Genomic DNA, 21389 nt, shown 5'->3' with positions numbered 1-21389 from the left:
TAGAAATCTAAATTTGCTTTCCCTGACTCCACCAAAGAGAAATTATTCCAAGATAATTTATGAACAACACTTCTTTTCTCCACTTTAAAAACATTTGAGATTAGATTTTGTTAAATGTGGGGATCCATTTCTAGGCTCCAGGGTATTCAACTGATCTCTTTGTTTATACTTCTGTTAATACCAAACTAATTTAAAACTGTGGTTTGATGATATATTCTAATGTAAGGCAAGTCTCTTTCCCACTCACACATTTAATATACAAATTTATGGTGAAATAATTTTTTTCTTTAAAATATTGAGTCTTCTCATCTAAGAATATGTCACCTAACTCTCTTTATTTGGTTATTCCTTAAAACAATCTAATTTTCTTTATGAAAGAATAATATATTTTTGCTAGATTATTATCATCCTATACATGGAACCTTAATTTTTAAGAAAGTTGTTTAGTTTTATATTTCATATATATATATACCTGCCTTACTGAATTAAAATAATTTCCCAATAATTTATTGGATGGCTACCAGGTATTTTTAGCCTTTCAAGTAACAAGTAGAAAATCTAAAAATATTTTTCCCATATTTCATCTCTATTTTTTGGCTTAATTTATTGACTAGAGTATTAGTAAAAGCTGATGTTCTTTTTTCTTCTTATTCCTGATGATAATAAAATACTTCTATTATTCTGTTAACTAAGAGATTTCTCATTTCTCATTTTTTATTCTAATAAATTTAGTTTCCACACATTTTCAGATTACTAAATGTTGTACTTCTAATTAATTTTTATTTGTTGTTAGTGGTGTTTCTTTCTTCCTTTTATGTGAGTAAATGATGAGTTTTACCATATAAAACTAAAATTATTGGTCTTAATAATTTATTCCTTTTGACTTAAGGATATAGTGAATTACATGAACAGATTTTCTGGTATTAAACCACTGGTTGTATCCTAGCATTCTGTTAATATACAATTGGATTCAGATAGATATAGATAAGTTTTTTTCATGAGTTTGACCAGTCTATAGAATGGTTCCCAAGAAGGAGTGAGCTTCCCTCTCTGCCTTCCAGGAGCATTTGGTAACCTGAAGACATGTTTTTGTTGTCCACAGTAGGATTTTTAGGGTAAAAGCTAGGAGTGGGTGTCTGCTAGCTTTTAGTGGGGTAATGGCAGTGTGCTACATATATCCTGTAATTCATGGAACAACCACACACAACAAACAAATTTTCCATTCCTTAAGCTAATCCTGCTTCCAAAATTTATAGAAAAATTAATCTGTAATTTTGTGGAGGGGGTTTTGTTTTGTCCATTTTGTTATAGATTTAGTTTCTTAGACTGTATTAGAAACTTTAAGAAAATGCTAATGCTTCGGAACAATGAAAATTCCATATACATGGCATATGTTCCTTAATGGTTTGCTAAAATTCATCCATAAATCCATCTGAGTTTTGAGGCAGTGAGGAAATTTGTTTAAATTTAAATTTAAATCCTAGTTTTTGTTCTAAGGCTATATTCAGATTTTCAAGCTACTTTTTCAATTTTATAGTTTTTATTTCCTTATAAAAGCATCAATTTTAGTGATATTTTAAAATGTGTTGGAAAATAATTTCATGTAACTTCCATCAATTTGAGTGAATTCCTTCATCATATATGGTTATTTTTCCTTCCTAACTTCTGTTAAAAAGTTATTGATTTCTTTGATCATAATTAAAATAAATTTCTCTGTTTCTTCAAACATCAGTTTTATGGTCTTGAACACTTAATTAGAGTGTGTAATTTTTATTACTAGAATTGCAGTTGATTATTTCTTTATTAAAGTATGCTATTTGTGCAGCAAACAAGCCTAAAATTGCTTTGAATTTTGAACAGCTCAGATGGGGGCCTGTTAAATTTAATGTTGGCACTTGTGACCTTGATTACAGTATTTCAGTCAATTTTAAAGTGGTTAAAGATGCAAATCAAAGTATATTTCAAATCATTGCTCTCAGTTCAATCCTCAGCCAAAGCAGTAACCAATTTATGATGTAGCATTTCAAACATATTCTCTACATGTATGAGGACATGTGGGTGCAGGAGGGCATTGCACTGTCAAAATGCTAGGCACCATCCCAACTCGGCTGTGGCTCTCAACAGGGCATGTGTGTATTCATACACTGAGTGTTCACTTATTTTATACTTTCTCTTCACCAACTTGACATATTAGGCATAGCTTTGTAAAACACAGTGATTCATGCCCAGCTGCTTTTCTCCTCCCTTCATAATAAAACTACTTCAGATTTATCTTTATGTGCAGCATCCCCTTTCTTTCCCATTTTCTCTTGAACCTGCTCCCATCAGGCTTCTATTCTCAAAACTCCACTGAACTGTCATCCGTGACCTTGCCACTAAATGCATTTCCCAGTCATTTTCAGGTACTCTTGACTCTTCTTCTCCCCAATGTCCAATTAGCAAGTCGAATTAACTCTACTGTCAGAGTACAACAGTGATTCCACCTCCCCATGTTCAAAGCCACCATTATCTTGTGTGAATTCCTTCCAGCACCTCCAACCATTCTCTTTATATTTACACCGGCTCTCTTATAGTCTCTACATACTATTTCCCTCTAAAAGGCATTATGCTTATTTATTTTGTTAGTTGTCTTTCTCATCTCTCACAGAACATAAACTCATGAAAGCAGAGAGTTTTTTCTCTTTGATTCATAGCTGTATCCCTAGTACCTAGAATAAAACATGACATATAGTAGACTCTCATATATTTGGATGAATCAAAAAATATGAAAATTTAGCACAGTATAGCCTGAAGGCCAATAATTCAGCTCCTGACAGTTACCAAGAATCAGTTGCTCCTAAAATTGTTTATAGCAGGCTATCATAATTATATAACCAGTTAAGTGTTTTATTGTTTAGCACAAGTGAGTTCAAAACAGAAAAACATATTTCTATGAATGTTTTATTAATATTCAAGTTACCAACGAAGTTGCTTTAAAATAACTGGAGAAAACAACTGTTGAAGTTTGGAGAAACCATAAAAATTCTACAAGACTTTTGCACTCAAATTGTTTTACAAAAATTTTAAGTGCTGACAGACTCCATGTTGAAGAACACAAATTGGAAGTGGTATGTGATGCTTAATTGCTGGGGCTTTTACTTAGAAGATGACATGGAACTTCAGGCAAGAGATTCCAGGTTCAAATAAAAGCCTTGGCTCTCCATCAAAGGATTGGCAGATGAATACGAATATATTTGTTAAGTCAAATGACATGTTTCATGTATCATTTTTATGATTTCTTGTTTAAAATGTTCCTAAAATGAATTAACTAATAGCCTCAATTGGAGCTTATAAAAGGACATCTTGTGTGCATACTCTTTTGTTATTGTTGCTCTTGTCAAAGCATAATTGGTAGCTTAACTATACTTTTTGCAAATATATCAATTTTTTTACCTAATTATATATCTTGGAGATCATTTGGTATCAGAAAAAAACAAAATATCTCAACTTTTGAAGTTGGGTATGATTCTACTTTATGGGTGTTGTGTAATTTATTTCGTTTCTTTGTGGTTGTCTGTTATTTCCAATTTTTTGAATAAAAAATACTTCAGAGAATTCTGCACACGCCCATAATATTGCGTGTGAATACATCTATAGGATAAATTCACAGAAGTAAATTTGTTGCTGTGTATTTTGATGGCTTTAGACAGATTAGTTGACTTTTGCTTAGGATTTATGGACTACTGAGAATTTATTTATATATTTAAATGTGGTTTTGTTAGTTTTGACCCACCAATTTTTTAACCCACAGTTGTGGTTAAAAATCACTGAAATTGTAGTTAAAAAATGTTTGATTGCAGGTCTGAAATTCTCTAGCATAAAAATTCACTTAACAATTAAATAATTATTTTTATAACCTTTGTTTTTAAGATTCTCTTTTTAAAAACTGTTGAATGAAACATTTTTGATAATTGCAGTTATTGTAGGCAGACAGCTATCATATTATAGCAGAACAGACTGCACCTCCCTCCTGCCCGCCAAGAATCTGTACTTTTGTGAAGATCAGTTCAGGACATTTGGCAACCATAGGAGACATAACTGATTTCAAAAACAATGATCACATTTACAATTTCTGCCATTCTTCTTTTCTTGTCTTTTGAAAATTAGAAAAATATATATAATAAATATTTTTAGATTGCAAAAATATTTCACAGAATTTTCTGAATTTGTTTTTGGATTAAAACTTTTTCTCATTTTGACAGTAAGAAAATGAAGTGCAAATGAAATTTCCATTACATTTCTCTGTCCTTAAAGTTTGTCTTCTGAGTAATACATATCTTGTTAATCCATGCCAATGAATTATGAAGAATAAAATCCACAGGATGTTGTCATCCTCTATATTCAATGAACATTTTCAGTTAGATTTCAGTACTTATTTAGAATTATGTCATTTTGGAAGAGTCTTAATTTACAGCTGAAAAATTAAATATGTTACAAAACCAATTATAAACTTCCTGTTAATGTTGAACTTTTGCTAGGGAAAGCTTCTGGGGGAATTTCATTTATCCTTTAAAGGGATAAATATTATTCAAATCGCCTTGGTAACAGCTGGACCACAGTCATGCAATAAGTTTAGTATCATTTTCTAAGTAAGACATTGTTGGTCTGGAGTTGACAAAATTGATTTTCTGTAAGATGTAATATGCATTATTTTTAAAATGAGGGCAGAGGGGAATCTGCTTTCTTAAAAAATAGTGGTCTTTCACTAAATTTGGGGGTCAAAACCGATTTAACTATTTTGAGAATGGTGAATTCTTTTGTATGTAAAGAATATACATAGCATCCTCTTTTTGAATTGGGTCTCTCTCATACCTACTGCATGTGAAAGAAAAATCTCATCATGTTTTTTAAACTACAAAAATGAGGGACTATTCCTAATGTACATGTATGCATTCATGTTATGTGTACATTTATATATGTCATGTATACAGTGTATTTATGTTTGGGTGTATATATACATATATGTATATTCTGTAAGTACACAATATTATATATATGGTTTTACAAGGTGTAAATATATCTGTTATTTGAAAGTAGGAAGGGCTTACAAGAAAATCCTTTGGCAGGCCTTGGAGTAGCATTACTTTTTTATTTTTGGTGGATTATAATGTTCTAGTGAGTCAGTCTTAACCTCAACTATTTTACCCCAAGACAGCTGAGTAGAAATCAGAGGACATGTACAGGGAGAAAGAGGAGAGTCGATGACCCATCTTAACATGGGTTGGACCGCTGTACATATTGGTTTTATTGAAAGCAAATTAAGGCATTTCCTGTTTTGTATGTTTACAGAGACCTCAGAGGTCACATTCTACTACTGAGAGTCTTAGCTACCACTGGAAGTGGTATGTATGTGCTTGAAAGGATGTATAATTTGGTGCCTATTGGAGCTAATTATATGGTCATGCTGCTGCTTATTATATGGGCATTTTTGTGGCATTGGTTTCTGTATTCATAGGCAATCATAACCTCTGAAAGTCTTATCTAACACAGGACATTTGCCTAACTGAATGTTTTAGATATAGGAAAAACTGGCTTTTGGTGGCAATTTGTTATGTTGTCTTTCCAAATTAAGGAGATTTTCCTATTCAGGAAAATTTTCTGAAAAATATATAATAGCCATTCCCTGAAACATGGAGTCCTCCATGTACATTTGAAGATAGAACAACATTTTACAAGGGAAAGAACCATAGTTTAGGAACCACAAAATAAATTCAAATAAGTTCTAACTAATGACTTCACAGATTCAGGATATTGTTAAACTAACTAAATTAGGATGCATTACTATGTTATACCATCACTTAGAGAATAAGAAAGTGTTCCTTAAAATCAGAAAATCTGATTGTCTGCCTTTACCCATCACTAATATATTGACAAAAAGCACTATCCAGTAGTAAAATGGATCAAAGACCAAATGGTTAAAGACCAAACATTCAATCTGTAAAAGAGGCCCAGAGAATCTCTCCCAGAATACCAAGTTAAAACCAAAGCATTGAATATCCAAATGAAAAATCAAGAGACTTTAAGAATCAAATTTTCAACACACATTCTAAAATATACAATATCCATGTAAGAAGTCTTAAAGGAAATTAAAAGAAATAAAGGAAAGAAAAGTGCTCAAAGAAATAGAGAATAGTTTCATAATTTAAAGAAAATCATGGGACATTAGTTAAAATTGCCCATTAAGGGCCAAGCAAGAATTTTGAACAAAGACAATACATCAAAATAGATATATCCTGGTGACATTGGTCATCTCCCAAAATTAAAGGAAAAAAAATATCAGGGTTTCAGGTATGAGTGGGGGAGAAAAAAATGTATTAATGACCTAGGTAGTTAGCTGGCCAGATGTGTGCTTTTTTTCTTTCCCTTTTAAAAAATTTGTTCAACAAATAATTACAGAAAACTTTCTCTATTCTACAAATTTTCTTAGGCAGTATAGACACAGAGATGAGCAAAAAGTCTGATGAGAGAGAAAAGCTGTCATCAATAATCACATCATAAATAAAAATAAATGTCTGCCATGATAACTAATGTTACAGGGGGTTATATAGTCTGAGGGCATGTAAGGAGGTGGTTTTTGACTTATTGGGGAAGACATCCCAGAAGTACCAACAGGTGAAGTATGAGTAGGAATTAGATTAGGGGCAGGGAAGTAATATCCCGAAAGAGAGAAAAATACCACGATGGCTTATAATGGAAGAACTGTGACAAACTGAAAGGAACCGAAAATCTATGTATCTAGAAAGCAGGAGGAGAGTTTAAGAAGATTGAGAAGTGAGGACTGTATCATGCAGGACCTTTACACAAAAGGAACCCAAGATGTCTATTTTGTCTTTGCAATACCAGGTGCTGGAAGACAGTGTTCTGAGAAAAGATGAATTTGAGCTTATGTAAACTTTTTGGAAAGGATGTTCATGTATATACTCTGGAATATGAGGGGAAAAGCTTCCCCCCAAAAAGAGAAATATATAGTTTTCCAGAAACAAAATTCCACCTAGGTAGGCAAAGAGAAACAATTCCCAAATAAACTGAGCAGCAGGCTTATAAATCAATTGATTTTATTGGTGATCAGAGAACTTAAAGAAATACCTTAATGGAGAAATTTCATAATTTGAAAGTACATATTTGACACCCTTTTGCTGAAATAAACTATGTGCTTCTTTTGATATGTAACAGAAAGACAAAAATGGAGAGGAAAAATCAACTAGAAGTTCAAGGGAAAACAAAAAGCTGTTCAAAAGTCAAATAGTTTTACTCTAACCTGAGAATCTCTGTGTTTTAATAAGGGAATGAAAGGCATCACATTTATGATACCCAGGGACAAGTTTGGGCCTCTTCTTGACATCCTGTTTTATGTGTATGTGCATGCATGCTATTTTGCTTTTGTTTGTATCTTTTTCCTTTACTGCCTTTTGGTAAATTTTCCTATTTTGTTCTTCTTTCCTTCTTTCTCTTTTTCTGTAGTGGTTTGACTTATACATCAAGTATCTATTTTTACTAGTGTCATACTAGTGAAAGCATACTTTTAAAAATTCAAGGTGTAATCAATATCTACAGTGGTCCCCAAACAAGACCAGACTTTTAACATGCTTCTTACTCTTGTACTGTTCTCTTATTTTATAAACAAAGAGGAATTATGGATTCTAACTTCATATTACATTTTCTAAGTTTATCAGTAGCTGAATATGAAATATTCAAAAGAAATCATTCGTAGCAATATAATATCTAATTTCAAAATATTAAAATCAAACACATGCTAACATTTTGCTTTGTTTGCTTTTATTTGCTCTTAAAAAAAATTAGAGATATAACCAATACTCTATCCCCAATCTCTCCATTCTGCCTTTTTTTTTTCAGAAACATCCAGAAATTGCTTCTTGACATGTATTTGCACTTTTCTCATGTGTGTTAGCTTTCTGTTACTTCAACAAATACCTGGGATAAATAAACTTGAAGGAAGGAAATGTTTATTTTGGCTCCTGGTTTTGGAGGTTTCAATCTATGGTCACTTGACCCCATTGTCTTTGGGCCTGTGGTGGCATATCATGGTAGGGAGCGTGTGGTAGAGCAAGATGCTTACTCATGGCAGCTGGCAAGCAACAGGTAAGAGAAGGGGCAGGGTGCCACAATTCCATATGGGAACATATCTCCAGTGACCTAATTACATCCCACCAGGCTTCCCCCTCTTAAAGGTCCCACCACCTCCCAATATGCCACAGGCTAGGGACCAAATCTTTACCACATGGGCCTTTGGGGGACATTCCAAATCCAAACTGAAACACCATGTGTCTCTGCCGCCATAAGAACACCTTATACTTGGAAACAAGTTGGCCATGTGTAAGGTTTACCATTATAGGCTCAAAGTGCTTGATCTTCAAAATGTTGCAGAGATCTTTCCCCTGTTTTGGAATTCAATGTCAGAGACAAGAAGTATGACTCCATTGTGATTCTTATTCCTATGTAGGTACTTCATTATCTGCCCTGCTCTGCTCCCTGAAGCTTGTAGGATTTTCTCTGTATACTTAGACTTCAGAATTTTCAGAAAGATTATTGCAATTATATGCAGCCAGGAAAATTGGTGTTTACAAATACTATTTAATAATTTAAAAAATTGTCTCCAATGTAATATTTATGGTAAGATTATTATATAAAACTGTATAAGTAGTATGATTACAATTCTGTAAATGGAGAAAAAGAATATGTTTCTTAAATTTGTATGTAGTACATACAAATGTTATTATTAGAATTATGTTGAGAGTATGGATTTAATTCTTCAACTTTTCTATATTATTTTTATATGCAACCAGAAAAGAAGGCACAATTGTTAGAATTCAAAGAAGCAACGTATGAAAAATTAAAGCTCATATACTAAAGCATCTCTAGATAAAAGTAATTATAAGTGACTTTTAAAATTTCCTCATATTTTTTCTGTATTTTCCAAACCATCTATAAGAGAAAAAAATAGACATCACAATGCAAAGAAGGTATTAGCTTTACACATCTGTCACTACAAGTAAAGGGACTAATGTACAGTAAAAATTAGATATTATTAGAATTATCCCTGTCATGCTTTCATAAATTAGAAGTGTTCTCTTGAGCTAAGTAAACAGTATTACAAATTTGAGACATAAATACATAAAAATAACTCACCAATTTTAAGTTCCTGCCAAAAATATACTCGTGACTTGGGATAAACCTGTGAATATTCAAAGTTAATGTTGCAGGTTGACACCGATTATGCTGATGAATAATTAGAACTGAACTTGTATTTTAAGAAATTGTAAGATCTTATGTGCTGGAGGATGTATTCTCTTCCCACCCTCTGATAGCTACAGTATGGATGTGAGGCTTAAGCATGGCCAGGCACCTGCATGGAACTTGGAATCTTGAGGGATTAACACAAAGGTGAGTTGTGTGAATTAGGGATTTTTCCAGGCAGCTACTATAGAATCTAGGGTCTGGTGATACAAACTATCTAGGAACATAAGAGTCTGGTTTAGAGACATGTTTCTTGGGAGCAGCATCATTCTGTTGAGCCATTCTTATAGCAGAAACACAACTGGGCGATGTTTTCCTAGGTTCTGACTTATCCTAGTGTTCTAGTACTCACTGAGTACTAGACAATTTGACATCTGTCAATATTAATCACAGTAGGTTCATTTATGCCTTACTAACAAAGCACATGTAAAAAAGAAGGTGCCCCTTTGAATGCCCTGTAGCATTCATTCAAAGACCTGTACACTGTAGATTAAGTTTATTTTCCAATCACAGTGTAGTGCTGTGTCCATTAATCAGTCTTACTTGTTTTGGATATGTCCATTAGTCAGTTGGCTGGGACTTGCTAATTCATTCAGCAGAAGATATATTGAGTGTCTAGACCAGGCACTGTTCTAGATGTCAGAGACACAGATATGGATGTTCCTTCTCCCATGAAGTTATGTTCTTCTTGCATGTAAACCAATAAACAAGATAATTTGAAGTACAGATAAGAAATATGAAGGCAGAGTTTGTTTTATGAACGTTTCAGCTCCATTGTTTGGTGCATACAAATTGATAATTGTTATGTCTTGTTGGTGGATGGTTCCTTTTAACAGTATATAGTGTCCTTCTTTATCCTTTTTGATTAACTTAGGTTTGAAGTTGATTTTATTCCATATGAGTATAGCCACTCCTGCTTGCTTCCGAGGGCCATGTGAGTGGTATGATTTTTCCCAACCTTTTACCTTCAGCCTGTGTATGTCTTTTCCTATCATATGAGTCTCCTGAAGGCAGCATATTGTTGGATTTGTTTTTTTGATCCAGGTTACTAGCCTATGTCTCTTGATTGGTGAGTTTAGGCCATTAACATTTAAAGTTACAATTGAGATATGATTTGTACTTCCAGTCATGCTTATTTACTTATTTATTTTAGTTTGGCTAGTTTTACTTTTTGGTTATTTTCCTCCCCCTTTACTGAGATACCTCTTGCTGTTAGTTTTGGGCACTATTTTTCAATTCCTCTTCTTGTAGTATTTTGCTCAAAATGCTTTGCAGTGCTGGTTTTCTTGCTGCAAATTCTTTTAGCTTTTGTTTATCGTGAAAGATTTTAATTTCATTGTCAAATCTGAAGCTTAATTTTGCTGGATACAGTATTCTTGGTTGGAATCCATTATTTTTCAGCGTTTGAAATACATTGTTCCAGGATCTTCTCGCTTTCAAAGTCTTTGATGAGAAATCAGTTGTTAACCTAATTGGTTTACCCCTGAATGTAATCTGCCTCCTTTCTCTCGTAGCTTTTAATATTCTCTCCTTGTTCTGTATGTTGGCTATCTTCATAATTATATGTCTTGGAGTTGGTCTATTATGGTTTTGAATGTTTGGGGTCCTGTAGGCTTCCAGGATTTGGCAATCCATTCAATCTTTCATCTCTGGGAAGTTTTCTAGAATTATTTCATTTAATATGCTGTCCATTCCTTTGTGGGGTCGGGCTCCAAATTCCTTAATAGGACGTCCATAGCCCAAGAGTTAATAATAAGAATAAACAAATGGGACTTACTTAAACTAAAAAGTTTTTTTCTCAGCAAGAGAAACAATAAAAGAGGTAAATAGAGAGCCTACATCCTGGGAACAAATTTTTACCCCTCACACCTCAGACAGAGCCCTAATATCCAGAATATACAAAGAACTCAAAAAATTAAACAATAAGATAACAAATAACCCAATCAACAAATGGGCCAAGGACCTGAACAGACACTTCTCAGAGGAGGACATACAATCAATCAACAAGTACATGAAAAAATGCTCACCATCTCTAGCAATCAGAGAAATGCAAATCAAAACCACCCTAAGATACCATCTCACTCCAGTAAGATTGGCAGCCATTATGAAGTCAAACAACAATAAGTGTTGGCGAGGATGTGGGGAAAAGGGTACACTTGTACACTGCTGGTGGGACTGCAAATTGGTGAAGCCAATTTGGAAAGCAGTATGGAGATTCCTGGAAAAGCTGGGAATGGATCCACCATTTGACCCAGTTATCGCCCTTCTCGGACTATTCCCTGAGGACCTTAAAAGAGCGTACTATAGGGATACTGCCACATCAATGATTATAGCGGCACAATTCACAATTGCTGACTGTGGAACCAACCTAGATGCCCTTCAATAGATGAATGGATAAAAAAAAATATGGCATCTATACACAATGGAGTATTATGCAGCACTAAAAAATGACAAAATCATAGAATTTGCAGGGAAATGGATGGCATTAGAGCAGATTAAGCTAAGTGAAGCTAGCCAAGCCCTAAAAAACAAATGCCAAATGTCTTCTTTGATATAAAGAGAGCAACTAAGAACAGAACAGGAAGGAAGAGCATGAGGAAAAGACTAACAGTAAACAAAGACGAATGGGGGGAGAGAAAGGGAGAGAGAAGGGAAAGCATATGGAAATGGTAGGAGACCTTCAATGATACACAAAATTATAAGAGGTTGTGAGGGGCAAGGGGGAGGAAAAAAATGGGGAGAGAATTGAACAACAGCAGAGGAGGTGGAGAGGGAAGATGGAAGGGGAGGGGAGGGGAGGGGGGATAATAGGGGATAGGAATGGTAGCAGAATACAACAGTCACTAATATGCCATTATGTAAAAATGTGAATGTGTAACCGATGTGATTCTACAATTTGTATTTGGGGTAAAAATGGGAGTTCAAAACCCAATTGAGTCAAATGTATGAAAGATGGTATATCATGAGCTCTGTAATGTTTTGAACAATCAATAAAAAAAAAGAAATATGACGGCAGTATAATAAGAAATTGTACTGGTGGTGGTGATGGTGTGCTGCTACCTTAGCTAGGACAGCTAAGGGGAGCCTTTGGGAGAAGTGACATTCAATGACAGGTAGATGCAGATAGCTACAGAAGCATATTCCCAGCAGAAAGAACCGTAAACACAGAACTCCTGGGACACAAATGAGCTTAGACTATGTGGCCAGAACCTGGTAAATGAATGAATCCTCCCACCTCCAAATCCTGTTTACCAATACCTGGAGAGAGGCAGGGAAAATGATGTCCATGCCTTGGACACCAAGCGTATAAGTATACATTGATGACAGTGATATAAAGGGCCAAGGTGCTGTCCTGTTACCATGCTCTATCCAGCAATGCTGTCCAGCTGCCCAGGAGCAGAGGTGGACTCCATGACAAAGGCTTTATAGACACTGAGGAATATCAACAGAAGGACAGCCAGCCAGAAGATGTGATATAGTTCATAGCATGTTGTCATCTAGACCTGGGCAGATGTGACAGTATAATGAACCAGACTGATGTTGGAATCAGTGCTCATCCAATCATCCTCAATGCTCTAGGCTCTGATCCACAGGGGGATACAGGTTGGCAGTGGCTCAGCCCAGGGCAGCCACTCTTGTACTACCCTTGCCAGCATTCTGAGACTTGACAAGTAGTAGGCCTGCCTATCAGGTCTGCTATATATCCACTCTGACCTCCATGAACTCCTCATCAAAGTCATAGGTGCCACCTTTGAATGGAAAGAAATGGGATCCAAGAGACTGGCAGGAGCCAGTCATGTATAAGGCATTATAGACCAGCATAAAGATTTTAAATGGGAAGATTTTGGAGGATTTTAAGTAGGAAAGGGAATTATGCTTTTAAAAGATCATTCTGTAGGAAGAGGAATTGGTTAGGAATCTGTTGCAACAGGCAGATAAAAGGTATCACTCACTTGACTTGGGTAGTTGCAGGACAGAAGTAGTTTCTGCTGGCTGTTCAAAACAGAATTTTCTTCTGTAAGACATGGCATTAGCACATAGGTCACCTCAATGTGCACTTTCCTGTGCACCCTTGTAGGAGACTGAGAGTCTGTGGTAGAGTATAGAGAATAGACGCATGAGATACTCACTGCTTGATGTTAAGGAGAGTAGGCAGTACCTGAGCAAGGCAGCTTTGACATTCTTTTGTGTATGGCAAAGGAATTGTTGTGTTGAGCAAGACGGTATGATAGGACACAAACTGACACCCAGGAATGTTGAGAAGAGAATGTGAGTATTCTGGTCTGCTTTAGAGTTGGGTGTGTGTTAATGCCCTTCTCTGAAAGATGAATGTTGCTATGAGGGGCAAGTCCTGGAAACACTAGAGCACATCACACAGTGAATGAGTTGTGGAACTTCCCATGTCTGCAGCTGTCAACATCATTGCCAGGAAGAAATGGAAGTTCTGGGCACTGAGTGAGATGGAGTAAAATTGGTCTCAAGAAAGAAACAGCATACTATGACTATATCTCAGTCAAACCAATTCTGTCTTTTCAATGGTCAATAAAAAAGATTTTATGATTATATAGGGTGTTCTTTCAGAAAAAGCTTTGATCTCCAAAAGCCATTACATGCAGTCTCATTTTAATGACCCTTTAGCTGCTAAGCCAAGCAGTAAGCTCTGTATCTATGGTCTGTGGACTAACATAGCTTGGGTTAAGATACATAATGTAGAAGGATTTCCTATCTTATCATGTACCTTCATAGCACAAATAACAACTTAGCTACAGAGCTGAACTGAAATTTGATTGGATTTTGGGACACCAATCTGTCCACCCTGAGGGAATACACAATTTAGTGGCACCAGAAAAACCAGTTTTTGTATTGAAACATTTATTTTCTCACTTTATCCCCACTATAAGCTTCTGAGGTAGACTGTTTCTGAAATCCTCATTTAAGAAACGGAGAGAGAGGACCCAAGAAGAGGCTAACATTGGCATAGTGCTGGTATAAAATTGATCTACCTTGACTTCTTTTGGATCTGTGGGATGTCTGAATTTTTTATAAAAACGCAATTTTGCCAGTCACACTGAAAATGCTTTCTATTTTCTTTTTAACTTTTCTTATCAAAAAACTTGGAAAAAAAATTCTGGGCTTCTCCCTGAAGGTCTTCTCTGGCAAGGCCATTTTTCCTCTTTAACTTTGGTTTTTGCATTCCATATGTAAGCAAAGAAGCAAAGTTCAACTTGTTAGGAAAAAAAGACTTAATTGTGAAACCAGATGGTAAGCATTATTCAGCTGATGGGCTAGTAGATCTGAGTGAAGGTGTGGTAATATGATCTTGGTCCGCAGCTGTGACCTGTTGTTCCAGAACAGCCCCTCTCCTCCCTGTCTTTTGAGGCTAAATTCCAGCACCTCTCCCTCCATTTTTGTGAGCACCCAGCCCTCCCAGATTGCTTTGACAGATGTGTAAGAATGAAATGAAGCTTGTTCAAGGAAGAGCAACCCGTGAGCATGTTTTGAATAGCCTCCTCCCTAGGTTCCTTGTAAAACTGGCAAATCAGGTGGAATGTTCTGCACTCTGAGAGATAAGTTTCCCAGCACTCAGACTGCCCTGAGCCCATCATGATGTCATCAAGATGTCCATCTTGCAAAAACACACATCAACTCTCTCCTTACCTCCCCTAACAAAACACCAGTCAATGCTTTCTCTTGTGTTTCCTTCCTCAGCAAAAGGTACCACCATACCTCCTTCTCCCCAGTTGAAAATCTAGAAGTCATCCTGCACTCACTAAAAACTTTCCTAGTCTTCTATACCCATGTTTCCTCATGCTGCTGTCCTCATTCAGGCTCTCATTATTTCCCTTCTAGCATTTGGAAATATCTAATTTTTTTAACCTTATCTTGATCATTTTCTTCTTCCACTCTGCCACTAATGTTGTATCTTGAATGAAAATCTGAATGGTGAGGCCACCAAGGTTACAATCCTCCAGGGCAGGGGTGGGTGTGCACTGTTACAAGCACTGTCTGCTATTGTTATATGCCTCTAGGAGTAAGAACCAACGCTGGACTGGAAACATTTCATCTGTCAGCCAGATACAAAAGGCCTTCATGACCTTGGATATCTTATCTTCTGTCACTTCTGCTTCCGACATTACAATAAATGACCATAAACTATTTGTACTTCCTCTTATTCTCATACTGTGGCATACTATTCCTTGGTTTTGTGCCTTGGCCTGTAGGAATTCCTCCCTCAGAAACGTGCTGGAAATACAAACTGCTAAAAGCATTGTTCCTACTGCGTACATGTTATTTTATTCCTCATTTTGGTAGGTGTTGACTCTTGAACTGCTCAGATCATTGGGACTCTGATGCTTCCTTTGCTCCCTCTCTCTTTTCCTTCTGGTTTTCCTCCTCACACCCAAGTGCAAGTCCCCTCATAATCAGGATGGTGTAGTCTCAGAGCTTTTTGGAAATGCCAAGTCTTGCTGGTTCAATCAGGCTTTGAAGTTCTGTCCTTGAGCTGTGTTACACTTGAACCTGCGCCTTTATGGTGGCAATAGGTAATGGTGGCCAGGTACATGTGCAAGCATGGAGGGCTTTTGCAAATTGGACCTCAGTTTGATCCTCCCCATATCCTATTGGGTAAGCCAGGAGCTATTACTTCACCCCTTTACAGAGCTGAAATGGAGGATTTTTTTTTTCTAAATTCATCGACATGTTTTACAGGTGTATACTTGACTCTACAGACTGTGTGTTGATATCTCAAGTCCTGTAACCTGATTTAGTGATGGTTGGCTACTTCTTATTAAAGGGGCTTGGGTGTGATCTATTTTTGTTTTTAGAAGCTAAAAGGGAAATCCATAATATGAAAAAAATTTATTTCAGAATATTTGTTCACTGTGGCTTAAGAGCCTAATCACCTTGGAATATTCCAGGCCCCCTACTCCCCTTGTTTAATATGTCTTCATCTTTTGGTCAGTTTGATCCTTGACACATCTATAAAAGAGAAGGGAAGGAAGAAGGGGGGGAAATTTTGCATGATTGGTTTTTGATATTGATTTCTGAGGCCTGTACTATAAGTCACTGAAATTATTTTATTAAGTCTTAAAGATTCAAACACAGTGTGGTTGGGCCTAATAATAATACTAAAAACAGTTCCTTTCAGTGAAGGAGAAGGGAGAAGCTTCTGAGTTCTGAGTTCCACGCACATTCACTCCTGTCAGACTGCGGTATTTCCCACTTCCTGCATCCCATCTAGCAAGGATCCAAGTGTAATAGGCTAATTTCTAAAACCATGAGTCTCTTTGGAAAGATCCTGTTCTTCTTGAGGTTTAACACTGAAAGAAATCAGAAACAACAAATGACTGTATTTGCATTCTCTCACTTTTTAATGAATTCATGCAGCTCAAGCAAATATATGAGAATTAGGAATATTCTCTTCTTTATGGAAGGAGAAAAAGATCATTCTATTTAAAATATATCTGTGCATTGCTAGTATTTAATCAAGCTCTGGATTTGAGCTCAATTAGAGCTTTGATAAAAGTAAGGAGAAAGGAAACGTGAAAGAATGCTCTGCCATTCATGAGGGGCCTGTGTGTGTTTTTCGTTTTGAACTAAATGAATAATGGGACCATGCATTTTCCATGTTGGCATTTTCCACCCTGAGAATAATTCCTTTCCTGGCTTCTCAATGAATAATGCATTATTTCTGAAACCCAAGAGGCATTCCTTTGATTTTTTTCCTTTATGTTTAGCTTTCTGAGTGATTTTCAATAAAGGAAATTCAAGGACTTGGAATGAATGCTTTATTAACATTTTTATTGAAGTTCAAGAGCTCTTTGGCTATTATCTCCTGATATTTGGAATATTATTTTTTCTAAGGAAAGTCTAAGGTATCGTATTTATTAGAAAATGAAGCACCTTGGACCGTCTTCAAAGTGAACAGCAGTTTAAAACCAATACACATTTGTGTTGCAGAACAAAGAGCTTTGTGGGGGTACTTTTCTCCTTGCTTCATTTTCAGTTCCCTGCTGAAAAGGTTCAAAAGAGAAAGCTCACATTCAAAACTGGGCTGTTTAGAGACTAAATCTCATTTGTTTACATTTTGGGATATTCATAACTTGAGGCTAGTCCAAATCCAAGACTTCAGCCCAAGTATGCCTGCATCCACCAAGGCCAGCACCACTGAAGTCTAAAGATTCCGTTGCACTTTTGGGTCATGGTGTTCCCCATCTGCTCATTAGGTAGCCTGATTGTCCATATGGAGCCTATTAGGTGAGGTGTAATGGGACACGATGGTATCCACTGGTCACATTAGCTCACGTCGTTTCAATCAAGGATCCCCTGGAGATCCTGAGGTAAACTGATGGTAGATTTTAATGATATTTCTCAGCTTCCATTTTCCTTGTGATTCAAATGATTAGTGACTTCAGAAACAAAATGGAACTGAAAATGGAATTAAAAATATATTCTACATTTCCATTCCCTTTAGGATTATAGTAAAATCTTAATTCACAATAATTGGGGAAAGAAAGAGAACAAAGTTGATCAATTGAAACATAGAATTTGGTTTAAAATATTTAATTCTATTAGTTTCAAGAAATGGAAAAATAAGGTAGTATTTTCTAGAACATGGACATCCTCTAGGAGCAGAAAGGCTGGAATTTCTCTCCTGTCTGCCACTTTCCATCCTATAGCCTTGAGCAAGGTATTTAAACTTTTTAGGCCTCAGTTTCTTCTTCTGTACAAAGGTGTTTATTAGTCAAAATGTTATATGGCAGTTGTAAAGATTAAGTGAGTTGTTATTTGGAAAGCATATATCAAGCAATCTATAAATGATTGCTGAATAAAAATAAAATGTACATTCTATGCTTGAAAATTATTATTTTCAACCAGGACCATTTAACTGAGCAGGTAATGACAATATTATTATTATCACTGTAAATTTATATAGGCAATTATTTTCTTAACATTCATTTAATTCTTACAACAAATCTCGTGTGGTAAAATATAATCATCTCTATTTTTCAGATGAGAAAAGTGGGGTGAAAAAGTAATTCACCTAAGTTTACCCATTTCATTAAACAGCTAAGCAAGCACTTGAGCCCAGGCAAACTGAAATCAGAAAGTGTGCCTTAAGCTACACATTAAAGGACATTTGTCATATCTTTTGCTATTAAGAACCATGTCTTTATAAGAGATGGTAGATCCTGAATATCTCAGTTGCTTATCAAACTTGTGTTTTGCTAAAATAATTACCATCATTGTCTCCATACTCAATTTTAGCAGGATATGAATTAATGAAATGTTACTAAGTCAATTATTTTATCATTATTTTTTTTGATGATTAATGACTTCCAAGCTCAGTATTTTCATATTGAACTGAAATCATTTCATAATTTTTTATTCTCTTTTTTTAATCCTCTGGTCTCTCACCCTGTCCTCATAGGTGCCTTCATCATCTGCTGGACTCCGGGATTGGTCTTGTTACTGCTAGATGTGTGTTGTCCACAGTGCGACGTTCTGGCTTATGAGAAATTTTTCCTCCTCCTTGCCGAATTCAACTCTGCCATGAACCCCATTATCTACTCCTACCGGGACAAGGAGATGAGTGCCACCTTCAGACAGATCCTCTGTTGTCAGCGCAACGAGAACACCAACGGCCCCACGGAAGGCTCAGACCGCTCGGCTTCCTCCCTCAACCACACCATCTTGGCTGGAGTTCACAGCAATGACCACTCAGTGGTTTAGAAAGGAAACTAAGATGCAAAGCCAGCTGTCTTCTATGGAGAGATGAACGGCCTCCCCACACCCGATTGCCAGGCAGGGTGGGGAGTGAGAGAGGAGGGAAAGAAACTCTGGTACTTAAACACTAACCAATGGCAGTATTTGTTCCTAGACCCCAGGAGACTTGATGTATATTGAAAATTAGTTTATGTGACAACCCTCATCCTGACCCCATTCCTTTTGAAGGTAGAAAGTAGAGTTTCTGCAATGGAATTGAGACATGGGACTCTGGAGTGTCCATTCAGACGACACTAACTAGACTTGAAAAGATTCTGTGTGGTTTGGTGCAAGTCAGAATAAATTCTGACAAATTGAATCCACAACTTCATTTACATACAGCCTTCCCTTTTTTATTTTTCAAGATGCATTTCATTTAATAAACACATTTATGTCTATCAGCATGTTTGTGATGGATAAGACTATAGACTATTAAACTACCATAATTTCACTTTTTTCCTATGTAGGAAAATTGTAAATTAGAATTATTATTTTTTATTTAGAAAGCATGCATGTAATGTATGTATGCAGTATGCTTTACTTAAAAAGATAAAAGAATACTAATTTTAAATCTTCTAGGAAATGGAAGAACCTAGTTGTCAAAACCAGTATTTGTTTAGACTATGAAAGAAACAATGTTCTAATCACAATATTACGTTTTTATTAAAGTGTTGAGACAAGTATAAAACAGGGAATATCAGTTTATTGCCAAAAGAATATGTACTCTAAAGTCATAGAAGATGAAGCACAATAATTTTTTTCTGCATATTTAAAATATACAAGTACATTCTTATTGCCAGTACATCAGAGGAAATTTTTAATAGCCCATTTTTTTCTGAGTTATAAAATAATACATAATTGTTGTAGAAAACTTGAAAATTGCATAAATGTGTAAAAAAAGGAAAAAAATGATTACCCATAATATCACAATCCAGAAGTAACATTCTTTAACAGTTCTCCCACGTATGCCTATGTGTATATTGTATACTTTTTTATGTAATTGGGATTGTACTGTAAACAGATTTAAAACTAGCTTTTTAAATTGCAGAATTGCCATATTTTACTATGGCATTAAAATTTTTAACAAAAAAATTTTAGTGACTATATAATATTCCATTGAATGGATGCAACTCGGTTCATTTAACCAATCCCATATTGTTGACTATTTACGTTATTTCTAATTTTCACTATTATAAAGTTGCAAAAAAATGTGTACATAAAACTTTGTCCATATAATTGATCATTTACTTGGGACCTATTCCCATGAAGGATTTTTTTTTAAAAAAATGTGAAGTATCTTCTTATGATTTTACCTTTTATAAAAAGGGGTTTCCTGCTTTTGTAGCACATGGTAGCAATTGTGAGGAAAGCCAGTTAAATTACCTTCTTACAAAAGAAATGCAGTGGTTACTTTAGTTGAGATGACTTTTATTCATATTACAAGATGGATTAGGAACATTCAAGTGTTACAATAACCAAGACACCCTAATGTACCTATCAATTCCAAAGTTTGCTAAGGAACCATTTTTTTTCCTCTTTTGGTGGCCACAAATGTAATGTAGAATTAAAGAAATCAAATGTGCTGAGTGAATAAAGGATTGGTGTGTTATGTAGCTTGGGGCCCTTCTGTCTATATGGCAAAGGGATTGAGTGTGTCCATATGTGACTTGGCCACTGTGTATTCTCCAGGATTCACCTGCTGCCATCTTAGGTGACACCCGTTTAATACATTCTCAAGGTCAAGAAGTGATTGCATCAGTTTGTTGTAACAAGTGATGAGGAAGTAACATGATCTTGAAGCAGGTATGGGGAAGTCAGGAGGATGTCTAGAGAAAGAACTCCTGAAGAAGACTGTCTGTCTTGGAAGGAGGGAGTCGGTTTGTGCGTGGTCAGCGCTTGAGAGGATAGACTTGAAAAGTGCCCACAGTGAAAAGAATGTGGGGAACCAGTCAGCAGAAAGGTGTTGGTTGCACATACTTTACCAAAAGTACGGAACATCTTATACTGGAAGAAGTGAAAGAAGTGAACTTGGACTTTTACTGATGTGCCTATTTTTATGGAGGAAATATGGACTATTTGAGATTAAAAGCATACTAATTGGACTCTAATAAATCATTCTCAATCTGTGTTTGGTCACGTGTGGCTCTAATCTGTGTTGCTCATCTTTTTTGAGTTTTCTCACCTGTGTGGCACAGTATCTTCCCTCTGTGAGCTCCTTTATGTCCCAGCTGCCAGGGATAAAGGACTCTGTGGTGAAGCCAGCCCATTCCCCCTCCCCCACCAGAACTGCTTTCTTCCCCCCCCCCCATGGGTAGATAAACTTTATTCAA

General features: G+C 35.8%; 1 protein-coding gene across 6 annotated transcripts in view; it reads left to right on the top strand.

Moving 5' to 3' along the window:
* The window catches only part of Lpar1 (lysophosphatidic acid receptor 1), a 139550-nt gene extending 118363 nt beyond the window's left edge, over window positions 1-21187 (top strand). For all 6 annotated transcript variants that reach the window (XM_040286152.2, XM_040286151.2, XM_040286149.2 and 3 more), the window contains one exon: window positions 18725-21187. In XM_040286152.2, coding sequence (XP_040142086.1) covers window positions 18725-19026 — 302 coding nt within the window. In that variant the 3' untranslated portion in view covers window positions 19027-21187. The remainder of the gene's footprint in view (window positions 1-18724) is intronic.
* The last annotated feature ends 202 nt before the right edge of the window (window positions 21188-21389 follow it).

The sequence above is a fragment of the Ictidomys tridecemlineatus genome, chromosome 4 (genome assembly GCF_052094955.1).
Source record: "Ictidomys tridecemlineatus isolate mIctTri1 chromosome 4, mIctTri1.hap1, whole genome shotgun sequence".
In the NCBI taxonomy this organism is placed as follows: Eukaryota; Metazoa; Chordata; class Mammalia; order Rodentia; family Sciuridae; genus Ictidomys; species Ictidomys tridecemlineatus.
The sequence above is the reverse complement of the archived record's forward strand: the minus strand, read 5'-3'. Positions and strand labels throughout refer to the sequence as shown.